The following is a 15,642-nucleotide window of genomic DNA, read 5'->3' on the forward strand; positions in this document are numbered from 1 at the left end:
TTTCCAATTGACCGTTACAAAAATGAGTCGATACGGAGGTTGACTGAAAGTCACTTGAGAGGCTACATAAACATAAACCAAAATTTCTGAGGAAGAAAGAACAGAGAGTTCTTTCATTAGGTGACGAATTTTGTAATAGGTCTTTGTGATTAGTTTTTAGTCTCCTGGAGAGATCCATAGAGTACAGGCGTTTTTCTTCCTCGTGCCATTTAAAGAATAAAAGAATTTAAGTTTAATCCACGGCATTAAATAATTATTTATGTCTCCCATTTCCATTATTCATAAATAGATTTTACGGATTTCGTAGCTCTCATGCTTTTCTATCTTGAAATTCTAGAAATGGACTCCCTATAGAAACTTTTATCCCGATATTGTCATTATTACTCTTTGATAAATTCTAAATATTTTGTATTAATTTTCAAAACCTATTGAATAAACATCAAATTGACTGATGAATCATATCATTCTGATGATTTTTCATTAAGGGCCATCTGTCGAACGCAATCTTTTTTTATTTAAATTCTTGTTAACCTACGATATATGAAAATTGAGAATCAAATTTTTGTGTTCTAATTGGCGATATTAATTAAAACGGATCTATCAAATTTTAGAGAAAAATAATAAAAAATATGCAGTTCACCATTGCTCTCCACTGGATTGAGTGACAGCTAAACTCAATGGTAAGCTGCGTATTTTTATTAATTTTTTTGTAGACTTGGTGAATCCTTTGAAATCAATATCGCGATTTAGCGCCCTTCAATAATTTTTCTTCTTTTTTTATATTATCTTTTTATAGCCATTCAAGTTGTGCCTGCAACAGCAATTTAATCTTCAATTTCAATTTATTTTAGGCTAACCAGATAGAATTGGTACAAGAGATAACGTTCGATTAATAGTCCATGCGGCTTTTAAATTATTACAATTTTAGGCGGGAATTTTATTCTCATGTTTTACTGGAGAATTCCACTTAGGCTGGATTTTTCTGTCTTTTTAATTGAAATAAAAGAAAAACGATATAATATTTTGGAGCAGACCATTGGTTTTTAAATGATCATGTGCTGGATATGATTCAATTGAATTTTCATGAAATTATTGAACATTGTTTTCCTTCTGAATGTAACGTCGCCCTCTGAAGTTCGGACCTTTCATCGATTATGGGACTTTTTGGAGTTGACTAGTGTCGCTTTATCATACACAATTTTCAAGATCTCGTTCTTGAACGAAAGATCTTCATCATTTTCCCCATTCTATTTCCTTAATGAATAGGTATGTATTATTATGTGTCGAATTTCGCAAGTCACAAATTATAAATTTACCATTTTTTCAATTTTTGTCCTGATTTACAGTTCTCTGACTCAATTACTAGCTGAAATATCATATCAAGTGTGAAGGTCATTGGAAGACCTTTAAATCGAAAGGTGACTCGTTGAATTCGAACCACAAAGTTATGACGGTTTTTCAGGAGAAATTCATTTTTTCATGTTTATTCAAAAAATAAACTTTGGATTTTTCCATTCTTTCGAGTCAAATAGAAAAAATCGATATATCGTTTTCAGGTGGATCGTTCGTTGTTTAATTGTGAATTGTGATGTGTTGGATATGATTCGGTTGAATTTTCATGAAATTATTAAGCATTTTCCTTCTGAGCGTAAAGTTACTCCTAAAAATTTGGAATTTTAACCCTTTTAACCCTTTTAACCTTAGAGTTTCAATTTTGACACCAATCATTTAAACCGAATGTTCACATTACTATTAATTTTTTTTTTATAGGTTGGCTCTACGTATTTTACTGTTGTATAATATTCTTTCCAAGGAGATTAAAAAAAAATCAAATGTCATTATTGTTTTATTTTGTCTATGACATTACAATATTAAAAATAAATCACTTTCGTGAATCAGGTTACTAAGGGTTAATCGACTAATGTGACTTTATTATCCACCATTTTGAAGATGTCACCGAGATCCTCGAAATGGTGCTTCATTTTTCTCATTCTATTCACTTGGTGAAGTACAAAAATGTTTATACTAAAAATTTGTTCTTGCAATTCGTGCAATTCATTCCTTCGAGATATTGACCGAAAACTGGCCTCGAAAGAAAATGAACTTATCCCAGTTTACCACTTCGATTATTAAATGAATTAATTTTCATTCTGGACCTTTTTCCGATTTTTCCTCGAGATGGAGGAAATTGTTTGGATTCGAGAGGGAATGCTAATTATTCACGATTTCGTTCGCAGAAATCCGCATTCTCAGAAAGATGAATAATTGTGGGTTGCGGTTTTATGATGGTATTTTTAGACTCGTCAGTTTGAGATGGGGTGCGTCTGCGGTACGCGGGAAATTTAAATTGGAAGGAACAGGTTTTTTTAGGAAAAGTTTGGAGTCAAAGGAGAAATTTTCATTTTGAGAGCTGAAATTATTCTTCATTAACTCACCAGCATCGAAATCGGCCCCTCCACTGTCACCCCCGGGGTTTCCGTACTCTGAAAATAAATAATCAATTGAGTATTTACAATAAAAAAAATCAGTGGCAAAATAATAAAATAAAATTACTCAAAATTTACAGTTTTATAAAAATCGTTTGACCAACAAACTGTTTATATTCCAAGAAACATCGAAGACTTTCTTTTATCTCCAAAAAAAGTTTTCCAATATTTTTCTTAACGAAAAAATAGACACAAGTTTTTAATTTTTGGGAAACATCCCTGAATCTAATAGACAAACCGAAATTTTCATTAGAACCTTTTCTATAGCTCTCATCCCGCTCTACAAAAAAGGTTTTAATAAAAATTCCGTTGTCATCTCTGGAACTCGAGATATACTCCAAAAATCGACAATTTTCCCCTTGAATCCATAAAAAAATGATTTTCCCGGAGTACCCCAGTGCGAACAGAAAAAATCTCGATAAATCCCGCCTGCATCTATCGATTCAACAAAAAAAACCCATCCTTTGTTTATTTGTTTTCATTGTCTTCATATCTCTACTTTATAGAAGAAAAAATAACAAAAGCCGACTGGTGAAAGGTTATGTTACGCATTACGTCACGACAGGTAGTCTCTCTTCTAGACAGAGACCCACATCTCGACCTTGAAGAGTCTAGGACTGGAAAAATAAATTAAAAATTCATAAAGGAAGCCCCGAAAAGGGGTCAAGAAGAATGACCAAAAACGAGGGGCGGTAAAAAAAAATGGGGGAGGGGAACAAGAAAAACTGCAAATTGGAGAAGTCCAAAGTGGAAGTGCTGCTGCTGCTAGTGGCAAATTTCTGCATGGAAGATGGACAAACCGCCGAGAACAGATAGAGGGGGCTTCCTTCGCTATAAACCGTATAAACCCAGTCAGCCATCTTGAATCCTACGAGCCGTTAAAAAAAAAAGAGGAAATAAAACAGAAATGAAATTGAAGATAAAAAGGTGCCCTCTCTTCACCAGAGCGCCACGAGTTTTTCATTTTTCTAAATGACAATAAAATCCCCTCTGTCTGGAGTTTCTTCTGCTCCAGACAGCGATTTATCGTGGTAATAGTTAGAATTTATTTTCCCTGATCTGAATATTAACCGAAATAATTCGCCCCTGGGGCCTTCGGCCTCAACCCCTCGTTCCCTCGGCCCCTCAATCGTCCATGAATAGTTCCCACTCCAAAAAAGATGTCTGCCATAACGATACTCCATTGACACGATATTTTCATTAATCATTACTCCAAAATCATTGACAGCTAATGGTTACGATGAATTGTTTATAGTTGCTTACTCTGTGGCTGATCGTCGAGGCTCTCCCTGTCAGACATGATTTCGATTTTGAATAATCCTCGTTGGAAAAACCTCTGGTTATGCCACTGTGCCACAGTTTTAGAATATTTAAATCGGCGTCTGTCACGTCAACAGAATATCCTCTCTCCCGGCACTTGTCCTCCACTGCTGGCCAAAAGCCTCGACCACCCAGTTGTTCCCGACTTGATCTATATATCACTTTCCTTTATCTGCTGTCTCACTTTTTCCCCCCGTTTTTGCTCCTTCAATTTTTTTTTCGTCTCACCGAAATGAAAAATTAAAATAAAATCGGCAACGGCTCGTCCTCTGGTCGTTTTCTCGTCCTGTCTCGTCCTATCGTCCTCACGTCTTTTCGTCCTCTTGTCCTCTTGTCCTCCTGTCCTCTTGTCCTCTTGTCCTCTCGTGATCCACCAAGTCAACCAATTCCTCTTCCTTCTTTTTTTTTCTCTTTCCCACTAAAAATCAAATTCTCCCCCTCCTGTTACTCAATTTCTGTGTGTCCATTTGAATGATTGAATAAACTTGATAACTGGTTACTCTGATACAGAATAACCACTGGTATAAACACTGGGGGAGGTGGGGTAAACACAAAAATAATGGAAAAAAAAGGGAATTGTTGGAGAAAAAAAAAATGGTCTGGGTTCTTAAAACACCACCTTCCGACCCGACACCGTCCAACGGCACCAGTCGTCACCACCACCACCACCACCACCACCACCTTCTGGCCAGTGCTTCCTACCGCACGTTCACTCACGACTCAGTTACCTCCTCAGGGGCTAGGGCCTGATCACCTCTTTGGTTATCTACCTCGCGCCTTCACCTCCTCTACCACCACCACTTCCCATTCTCCTAACCAACACCAATCACCTTCCTGTCTACCTCCGTGCATACATGTACACTACCAGCAATCACCCCAACAACCAGTGCCCTGGGTATAACCCGTTCGCCCAGTTCCCCCAGTTCCCCCAATTCCCCCAATTCCCCCAATTCCCCTAATTCGTACCGTTCCGTTCCTTTGGCCGATCTGGCCTTCGCCAATTCAACTTCGAGTCACTCCAACAACTCGCCAATGGCAATCGCCAATTTATCTCCTGCTGACTGCTCCCACCACCATCAAACCAATCACCATTATCTCTTTTCAACTGCCCCCCTCCCACCCCCCCTTTTTTTCACAACCCCCACAAACCTCTATGACATTTTCACTGATAATCAGGCTAGGGGGATTTTTCACGAGTTTTCTTTTCCTCAATTTTGGGGATTTTAGCAGGCATTTGAGGTTCAGGGATTTACTGGGATTTTTTTTCAGGCTTTTCAGGGTCAGGGGATTTTTTTTCAACGGGTTCCTGAGGGCGAGACTCTCAGAGTTGAGACGGGGGGCGCTAGTGACGCTTTCTCGTTTGAATTTTCATTTTGGGGGAACTGGAGATTTTTGGGGATTTTCAGGGTTTTAGTAGGGGAGTGACTAGAGTAGTAGGTTTTTGGTTAAATTATGAGGTCTTTTACAGTTTTTGAATTTGATTTTGTCCTTTTTACTACTACAAACCTGCTAGGTGATTTTCAGGGATAACCAGGCTAGGGGGTTTTTTCAGAGGTTTCGTTGTTTTCAGAATTTTAATAGGTAGTTAGTCTCAGGGATTTACTGGGATATTTTTACAGGTTTTATTAGGGTGAGGAAATTTAGAAGGAAATAGGGGGAGGGGGGGGGGATTCGGGGCGCTGTTGATGATTTCTGCTTTGAATTTGAATTTCATTCCCTTCATTTTTTAAATTCACTCTTAAAATAATTAAATTATTAATTTCTTTTGAGTTTTAAATCGAGCAAGTGCATCGCATATTCGCCACACGGTCTCATTGAGGGAACGCGGTTGCCCAACTCTTTATTTCAAAATTTCCCTACGTGAGCAGTTCGGCCAATGGCCATTGACCGATCTCAAGTCGGCACCGATTTCCGAATTGACAATCATTCTCGTCCTAGCTTCATCAAGGAACGTACAAGCCGGTGAACTCCTTGGGCGATCAGTATCTGATTGTGGAATCAGTTATAATTACCTTACCCGGGGTTCACTGGAGATTTGAGTATTTGGAGATTTGTATTGATCACAACTATACGGACATCTTCGTCGTGATCATTTCCATTTTGTTCTCAAATCATGTTTCGTTTTATCTCAATTCCTTGATGCCGAGCACTTTAAAGTATGAGTATCCACTAAATAAAAATATTATTCTGAGGTTACTAGATTCAATGGTAATTATTTATAATAATAAATACAACTCAATTCGCCTGAACTCAACACCAGTAAAAGCTGAATCTTCAACGAATTTTTTCCATGAAAATTGACGAAGCGCTAAATGTATGGTTTAGGTCCACCAAAAACAATAATCATTGAAATATTAATTTCTCTGATGAAAAGTCATTAATAGGGCGACAAAAGAGAGTGAGAAACAACAAGGAGGTAAATTCATCGAAAAATAATCCTGAGATAAACTTTATTGTCCCTGAAATTTCTTGAACCCCTCCCCCTTCCTCCTGCTGTCGCTGTTGACACGACGAGTGAGTGATATTAAATTCAATAATTTGAATTGCTACGGAAGGGTAACGACGGATAAATCACTCGTTGTGTTCAGTCAGCGATGGTAGATGGTCGGGTGAGGTGAATTCAGAGTTTTAGTGAAGTGTTCAGGAATATTTGATGAAACCCATCTTTCTGTGTGTCCATTGTCTATAAATGTGCCAACATGTGGTGTCTTTGGGGCCGACACACCGCCACGTCCTCGCCGTGGCCCTGGATAACGCAAAGAGCAGTGGATTAACTGTCATATCTCCCATCCTAATTGTTTCCGGATAAAAAGGTGACCAGATCCTTAATTAGGAGACGGAAACCCATCCAATCAAATAAAAAACATCCAGAATGGTTTGGTGGAGCTGAACTAGACATTTACCAAAAAATCGAAAAATGCAAATATTTGGGATAGGAAGTTGGAAATAAGAGTATAAAAATTTAAAACGAACCTATGTTTATTATTTCCTTAAGTTTAAAGCAATAACACGACGAAGTAGTTTTCATTTATCTTTTCTCAAGTATAATTTCAACTTATGCGTATTTTGTACCCAGTACAACTAGAGTTACTTGAATTGTACAATTGAACGTGATTCGGACAAATTTTATTAATTAAATCGTTAGTTTTTCAGTTGCTCACATTGGTTTTTATTGATTTAGCTGTTGGGTGTGATCTTCATCAACTCCATCGAAGCTCGTGTGTAATTACATTCTTAACAAAGATAATTATCAGGTATATAAACAATGGCTGGTGATTTTAATGAGCACAAATGAAATAAATTGACGAGTGATTTAGCGAATTTATTCCCAGCATTTAGTTGATCCACTTGATTAATCGGACAACTTCACCATTCGTTCCAAATATTTCCAATTTTATTTCACAATTATTTTGCAAATTCTTTCAAGAGAAGTGATCGCCACAGAATAAGGCACACAATTGATGCAACGCGCACGTTATACTAGCGATTATTTATTTTACATTTTGTGAGTTTTGTTAATTGTTTAATTCTGGTCGATAATTCAGTTGCAGTTGATGTTTGGGTACTGGAACGATTCGCATGGCACAATTCAATACATTTCCTTGTTATTCGTCATCCAGAGCAAAAAAACAACAATTAAATTAAAAACAATAGTCTTCTGAAACTTAACTCATGAATTTATGACGTATCATTTCCATTTTTTTTATCATCTCGAACAATTCGCAGGTATATTTACACAATTTTTAGTTATGTATGAGGTATGTCGTAATTATTCATCTCATTAATCTCGATATGGGATTATGGTAATTTGGTAAATGTCAACAACAATCGCATCAACCTGAGGTGTTTGGTTATCTCTTCAAAAGCTAACAACTGAACAATGCTGATTACAGTACGAGTATATGAATGCAAGTGGTTTTTTTTTTCTTTTTGTGATAAATGTGTAATATCTACTCGACGACTTTTTAATTTTGCTCACCCCTAATTCATGATTATTATATTTTCTCCATCAACATGGTTTCAATTATTACCAAGCTTTTTTGCCTACTTACGTCATGTTAAAAGCTACTCGAAACTAAACAGCTTGCAATAATTGTTCTCACAATTTAGTCTTTCTCAATCAGTGGTGAACGCCTAGTTTTCTATTCAAATCATCCAAATAAATCCTTTTGAAATTTTCACGCAATTATTTATTCAGAATTTTTATAGCCCAGGGTATAAATTCATTAGCTGGGGTTTTATTAATTTTTATTGTGAGAAGAACATTTCAGGGAATCGTTTCTTCAGCCAAAGCCATTCTCCAAATCCGTAACGAAGAATTTTCGGGGATTTCTCCGCATCCAAGAGAGATACCAAAATTTTCGTAAGAATCTTTTTTATAGTGGCCATTTCGCTCTATAAAAAAGATTCTATCAACAATTTTGCTGTCTCTCTTAGATTCGGGGATATTCCTCAAAAACTCGAATGTATTTGTCAGTTTGACATTTTCGTTTCTTACAATTTAGTCTTTCTGAATCAGTGGTGAACGCCTAGTTTTCTATTGAAATGATTGAAATAAATTCGTTTCAACTTTTCACCAAATAATTTATTCAGAATTATCATAGCCCAGGTCATAAATCCATAAGCTGCGTTTTTATTTATTTTTATTGTGAGCAGAAGAGCATTTCAGGGAATCGTTTCCTGAGCAAAGGCCATTCTTTAAATCAGCAACGAGAAATTTTCGAGGATACCTCGGAATCTAAGAGCGTTAGCAAAATTTTAGTAGAGATCATTTCTCAAGTGCTAATTCCCCTCTACAAAAAAGCTTCAATAAAAAATTTCCCTATCTCCCTTAAATTCCGAGATATTCCACGAAAAATCGAGTGTACGTTTCAATTTTACATTCTCGCTGTTGAAATATTTTCTTTTATTTTAAATCTCCATCGCATCTCTCATGCTAAAAAGTGACGAACCAAGGCTCGTTAAAAATATCCTTTGGATAGCAATAGATGCGATTAGCATCCGATCTTAAACAATTACAGTAAAACACGATCCAAATGTTTTATGAAACTTATGACAATATGATAGATATCGTGATGGATGATGTATAATTAAAGTATAATTAACATCGATAAATGAACGCTCGTGCTCAGTATCTGAGATGATGAAATTTCAGTTGAAAAATCGAGGCGTCAAAATAGCCCCTTCATTTTATTCATTCACCTCTCGCAAGGGCATCACTTAAAAATAATAATAAGAACAATTTGTCATTAACAACCATAACCATGAGATAAATGGATGACTGAAAAAAAAACAACCGAGAGAAAATAAATCTTTAAATAAACTCAATTCACAATTAGTCGAAATACCGGTGACCATCTGTCCCCTTTGACATCTACTTGTAAATTGTATAATAATTTTTCATCATTCTGCGCACGTAAAAATGTTACGCATTCAAAAACAAGAAACTTAAGAGCTATTTACAAGAACAAACGCAACAATGCGAAAACTCGCCATTATATTTCATCATTACCCAGTTATTTCTGGTATTTTTTGATGAAATGAACAGTGGAAATGACTTGATAGTCCGAAAATAAATCCGTAACCAAGTGATACAGAGAGACGAGTAAACTGTACTATTAGCACCATTATCTTGAAAACAATGGATTTGAGGTAAAAATGCCAGATACATTATTTCTAGCTTATGAAATTTCCAGAAAAAATCACCATCTGGTGTTTTTAGCTAAAATTAATGATTAACGAGATAAATGGATAATTAGGTAATGAACAATTGACTCGTCTGATATTTCACTTGTCAAACAGATTGAATTCGATGAAAGTACGTCGGGACGGCGATGACTAAATTCACTGAACATTGCAGCAGGTAACTCTGCAAGGTATAGCCCCTTCCTCCCGGAAGAGGATGGAGCTGCGGAGATGAGGATCGAAGTAGACAGGAGGTTTTCCCCCATAGCAGCTCTCATAGACCTCAATGCCCTCGTCGATCAGCTGATCCTGACGACTCCCCTGTGATTTACTCCTGACAGATCTCTCCATTCCTCCATCATCCTGACCTGCCGTCCTGTCCCCCAAACTGGATGATACACTGTTTCGTGCCAATCTGTAGTACTTCCTGACAATTTCAAGCCCAGGATCCGTCCCTCCAGAGTTGCTTCGTGTCCCCAGAATTTTTGCAGTCTCGAGAGGCTCCACAGCCTCAGAGTCCCAGTATTCAAGTACATCAGGCTCCTCGATGCTCTCTGATAGATCCCCAGAGTACTCCTGAGACTCCTCCAGCATCCTCCCATCCCTCACCACTATTTCTCCCTGCTCAAACGTCTTGATATCACTCCCTCGACTAGATTCAATTGACTTATCATTATCCTCACTATTTATTCCTCTTTCTGAATCATTCCGAGTGCTTTTGGCAACCCTCATACCCACAACGCTATCCTTATCAGGGAATTCGCAACGATCCTTCGGTAATCCCTTTAATAACTTCGCCACTTTCTTCTTTCGTTTGTTAGAATTACGTTTTCGCCTTCTCGTTGCAAATTCACCAGCTTGACGCGACGAATTATCATCATCATCATTCGTTACTACGTCATTAGCAGATAGTGCAGGCATGGGGTTGCCTTGCAAGTTTTTTGACGGCTCAGTGTCCTCCAGCTCGTCGTCATCGCTGTCATTGGTGCTGAGACCAGTGAATAAATCTGGGGAATTAGTGCGTCTCAACCACTGAGTGACAGCTTCAGTGATTCCATGATTTGTGAAAAATGTCTGGCTCTCGAAGCCCGAGTCCTCCTGGGAGTCCACAGGTTCCTGGGCTTTTTTGTAGCTGTTTGTTGTGGATGGTGTGGATTTAGCCTCCAGTAATTCAACTCCCATTATGACTTCGACATTGACACTCTCAGGTTTCTGGAGTGACTCCTCGAGCTCTGGCCCTGGTGTCGCTTCACGAACAATTTTTGGGGATTTGTACTTCTTTCGAGGATTGGAATTTGATTTTGATGGTAGGATTTTCTGGACTGTTGAGTCCCTGGGCTCTGGAGAGGGTGAGAGGTCATTCAATCCGTTTCTCTCGATTTCATCGTCTCCTCCATTTGGCACAATCGACTCCAGGGAATCCTCGAGAGGAATCCCCAGGCCATTCAGCTCCTTCGAAGTCTCCAATTTCTCCACGATGTCAGAGAATTCCGGACACGTGACGTCAACTCCAATTTCAGTTTCATCAGACTCGTCCAGGGGAAGGTCTTGACACAAATCGTTGGCAATTGCCTCTGTTGCGTACTCCAGGGGCTGGGGATCTTGGGGCACTGAATCCATCGATAGGGCTGAGATCTGGGGGTCGGACGGATCAGGATCCTGCGAAGTTGGTGTCGATGGGGACTCGATTATCGTTGATGGGCGCAGATGGAACTCTTTGCAGTCGGGATTCAATGGACGAGTGCTTGGGGTGAATCCTGAATTGTTCACTGTGTCTGCTTCAGAGCTGTACTCCTCCTCCTCTAGTCCATAGTGCGCGTTGTCCTGTGGACACACAATTTTATTTCAATCATATCGAGTTTAAATATCTCCAAATATCTCGGAATCTAATGGAGATAGGAATTTTTCCCTAAAACCCTACATTGTAGATTTTATTCCGATCTACAAAAGTGATTCTGAGAATAATTTCACTATCTCTAATAGATCTAGAGTTATTCACAGTAAAAGATCATTTTATACGTGTGAAATTTTTGAGAGATAACTTATTTTAGTTGCTGTTTAGTTTATGCTAAATATTCTTCTTGCTTTCATGAAAATTGTGTAATTGAAATGTAATCGCGTGAATTGAGTTAAAAGATGGAATTATTGAAAAGAATATGGATACACTGACAATAATTTACGCAGCATCTTTTAATTTAGCGAATAACCAATTGAAATAGTGAATTTACCTGACCAATTGGCCACCTTGGCTTCCTTCGATACAGTTTTTTTTTCTTTCTCCGTTTGGCATACATCAATACCTCCGCAGGCATGTTTGCAGTCCTTACCATTGGTCCACTCTGAATTGTCATACCTTGAATTAAAATGAGAAAAAATGCTAAATAATTTCTAAAGAATAAATCCACTGAAGATAAGACGACACAGAGCAGAGCATGATCTTTCAAAACATTTTGACGTGTATTTCTCTCTGAGGATCAACAATTTTTTCGTCGACAACCCCCTGAAGACACACTCGGTGTCTCAAAGATGAACTTCCCTTCTAGTTATTTTTACATGACATCTATTTAGGTTCGTAACAATGTGTTACTCTTGCCAAAGCGACAACTTCGGCCTCGAGGAGACGAAACCCAATGGAATATTTCGGACATCGAAATGCCTCTAGTGAAAAAAAAAAATAAAGAAATCCGTGATTTATGGGAGTCAATGGAATTGTCGAATCGAAATAACACTGTTTTTGTGATCTCAATTGCTTACTGTGAGACATTAACTCGTGCTCGTGAAATTCTGCACATTTGTTTTTTTTTTTTAATTGTTTTTGCATCATCCTCTTTCTTCTCTCACTGGATTTTTTACCTTGAATGAAGCATAGGCGAGATGTCTATAAAACAGCAAGGACGACGATGAACGGGACAGCAGTTGTGAATCTGGACATACCCCTTTCCCCTTGACGATTGTCCACACGATACTGTTCTCGTTTTAACAATTAGAAAGAGGCTGCTATCAAGCGGATTGTACCGGTTTAAACGGTTGCAACGGGACGTCAAATGCGGAGCAAATGCTTGAGCAATGTCAATAATCTGGTGCAACTATTTTATTTTTTCTCTTCATTCCAACACTGTTGAAACGAAACGTCGATGGATCTATTCCAAACTTTGCTCGAACATCTGGTCCTCTTTTAGTTTTCTTTCTTCCTAAATTTTCTCCATTTTATTGTGTCTGTTGATCCCGTCACAGCGTGCGCGAAACTAATAATAAGCTGAAGAGATCCACTCAAAGTTCCCAAAATTTATAAGTTTATAGTTCCATCCAGCAGAGGAGAGTAATTAGATGAGTCGAATTCGTAAGTTTTTATTTTTGGTAATTATGGTTTATCTTGAGAGGTGATGATTTTAGGGGGAAGTGATAGGAGATATTTTTGGAGATGATTAATTTTTCGATAAAAAATGTGTCTTTATATTTTTTCGTCAAGTCAATAGTTTTTGAGATTCATTTGTGGTTTAGGGGAATTCAAAATGTCAAATCGCATCTATTTGGCTTGAAAAATCTTGTAAATTACCGATTTATCTCGGAAGCTATCGATTTTTGATAGAAACTTCACAGAACATTTTTATTCCTAAATAAATTCTCAACAAAATATGTTTAGAATATTTTTTCCAAAAATCAACAGTTTCTGAATGAATCTGAATTAGCAAAGCACTAAAACCGAACAAATTATGACTAATCTTCAACATTTTCATTAATGATTGATTATCTCACAAACTATTGACTTACGAAGAAAACGTTAAAGAACTTTTTTGTAGGTAATTAATTTCCCGACAAAAAATGTTTTTATGTATTTTCAGCTAAAATCAATAGTTTCCAAATGATTTGCAAAAATCCGACTCATCCGCATTTACATCTCAATCACGGAATTTATCAAGTACCAATGACAAGATTAACGAACCATTGACGTTAATGAGAGTTGGACCGAACATGTAGTGGCCTGGATACATGTAGGGCTGTGGAGGTACGACGTGATGTGAAACATGAAGTTGTTGAGCAAGAACAGTCTCCAGAGATGGTTCAGAAGGATATGTAGTAGCAGGTTCTTCAGGTTCATTAGCTTCGTGTTCATTTTGTTCCTCAACGTTGTCCTCACCAGCTATACTCTCTGCCCAACTGCCATTTCCATTCTCTAAGGGCTCCTCAGAGTCATTTGTGCAGGGATCATAAGTTCCATTCTCTTCAGGATCTGGAAATTGACCCTCTTGAGGGGTCTGAGGGGACAAAGTGTTAGAACCACCAGTGATTTCAATTTCAAGGATAAGGATCATTCAAGTACCTCATAATCGATCAGACAGTAGGGCTGATCGACTTTTGGGACGAATGCTGGATTGACCCACTCGATTGGTCGCAGGGGGACAGCATCGCAGGGCATTGCTGCTAGGAGATTGTGCATGGGGGGCCCTGGCATCGGTGGGCCCACCACCATCACTGGATAGTCGTAGTAGTAACCCATTGATGGATTGTAGAATGTACCGTAGCTCATGTGAGCTGATGACTCCGTCATCGGGGGATATTCCTCCAAACCGCTGTCACGACAGTCCAGCAGCTGTTGATCTTCTGTCGTCTCACTTCCATCTAATCAATCACATCAATACGATAATTAGTCTTCAATTAATAAAAATACTGGTATCTATTTGCCTCTTACTCTTTCAACTATTTTCAACTCTTCAACGATTTTTGCCACGTTTTTTTATTCTCCTCTCGTCTTCTGTTTTTTAACATTATCTCTAGCCTGCGAACGCAACTTTTCTTTTACGTGTCGTTATTTTCGCTTTATCTTATACCACGAATTGATGTTTATTCGTTACACGGAATTCAGATAGACTTTGTTTAAATAATTCCCGTCTTAACATATTTTACAATTTCACTGAATTATCGGGATAACTACTATCACCACTTTTCATGCAATTAAATTTTTTGCTATTTCAAAAATCCAATTATTCGATTTGGAATAATTTTTGCAAGAGATAATAAAATAATAAACAAAATAGATAATGGGAGAATTTTGATGAACAGAAGGAGAAACTTTATATATTAATACATTACTATTATTAAATGCAATAGTTATTCATTATGTAAAGGGATTTATTTCAGTAGAAAATAATTCTGTGCAATGCAATGCATTGAAAATTAGAGTTATTAAACAATGAAAATTGATAATTCTCTTTAATAATCCAAATATGAATATTGAAATAGGTAAATTATTCTATTTCTCCCAAGATATTGTAAATCGAAATACAAATGATATACTTATAAATACTTTAGTTTCTAATTCCCCCCCCCCCCCCCCCTGGGATGAAAAATAATAATTTATTTTTGGGATGAAAATGTGATTTAATGATGAATGAGATCACCTGCAGTTGAATGTGATGCAGATTGACTCTCGGTAGTAGAGGGTGTAGCACTGGTGCTGGCATTATTACTGGACCAGACCTTCTTCCTGGCGAGATATCCTTTTTTGAAGAGTACATCCTGCCTGGGAGTGGTGATCCTCGTGTACTCATTCTCATCAAAAATGATTTTTGGTTGTGATCGTGGCTGTGGCACCGGGGACTCACCTCGAACTCCATTCTGAGTTCTTCCATCATTTCTATCAATTCCCTTGTGACTTGGTACACTGTGTTGTGAATTTCTGGTACCATTCTCCCTAGATTTTACGTCTCTTATTCCATCCTCGTCGTCCTCCTCGCCGTGCGGTGCTGCAAAATAGAATAAATGACTCATTGAGTTACATAAGACCTTGGATTGCCACGAGGATTGCAATTTTCTTAACGAGGATTGCGTCTTTCCATTGAGGATAATCGTACCGTATTGGTACCTCGAAATTAGGAGGATGTAGTGACCAGATCCGATCACACGATTGATCTTTTTCTTCTGACGCCACTGCATTGCACTGAGACTATTTTCTCGAGCTAGACTCCAGACACAGACAACCGGAAATAGATGACTTTGATGTGAGACTGTCTTGCCACAGTGATGGGTACATTAACATTTACTAAATCATTTAATACATGCTATTTGTACTTATTACTTCAGCCCTATTAAGTCTATCAAATACTTAATATCCTCAGTAAATAAATTGTAAATACTTAGTACTTTGTGTGAA

General features: G+C 37.7%; 2 protein-coding genes across 5 annotated transcripts in view; both read right to left on the reverse strand.

Moving 5' to 3' along the window:
* Positions 1-4,702, reverse strand: part of Pur-alpha (Purine-rich binding protein-alpha) — a 14,631-nt gene extending 9,929 nt beyond the window's left edge. Inside the window, exons 1-2 of the mRNA XM_011312783.1 lie at positions 3,750-4,702; positions 2,436-2,483 (exon numbers count right to left, since the gene is read on the reverse strand). Of these exons, the coding sequence (XP_011311085.1) occupies positions 2,436-2,483; positions 3,750-3,786 (85 nt within the window). The 5' untranslated portion in view covers positions 3,787-4,702. The remainder of the gene's footprint in view (positions 1-2,435; positions 2,484-3,749) is intronic.
* Positions 4,703-6,767: 2,065 nt separating this feature from the next.
* The window catches only part of LOC105271320 (uncharacterized), a 14,364-nt gene continuing 5,489 nt past the window's right edge, over positions 6,768-15,642 (reverse strand). For 2 of the 4 annotated variants that reach the window (XM_011312788.1, XM_011312789.1), the window contains exons 2-7: positions 15,344-15,448; positions 14,891-15,235; positions 13,813-14,111; positions 13,435-13,747; positions 11,720-11,844; positions 6,768-11,315 (exon numbers count right to left, since the gene is read on the reverse strand). In XM_011312788.1, the coding sequence (XP_011311090.1) occupies positions 9,651-11,315; positions 11,720-11,844; positions 13,435-13,747; positions 13,813-14,111; positions 14,891-15,235; positions 15,344-15,425 (2,829 nt within the window). In that variant the 5' untranslated portion in view covers positions 15,426-15,448 and the 3' untranslated portion in view covers positions 6,768-9,650. Of the gene's footprint in view, positions 11,316-11,719; positions 11,845-13,434; positions 13,748-13,812; positions 14,112-14,890; positions 15,236-15,343; positions 15,544-15,642 lie in introns of those variants that run through there. The other 2 variants (XM_011312786.1, XM_011312790.1) reach the window with 2 other exon arrangements.

The sequence above is a fragment of the Fopius arisanus genome, unplaced genomic scaffold (genome assembly GCF_000806365.1).
Source record: "Fopius arisanus strain USDA-PBARC FA_bdor unplaced genomic scaffold, ASM80636v1 scaffold00107, whole genome shotgun sequence".
NCBI lineage: Eukaryota > Metazoa > Arthropoda > Insecta > Hymenoptera > Braconidae > Fopius > Fopius arisanus.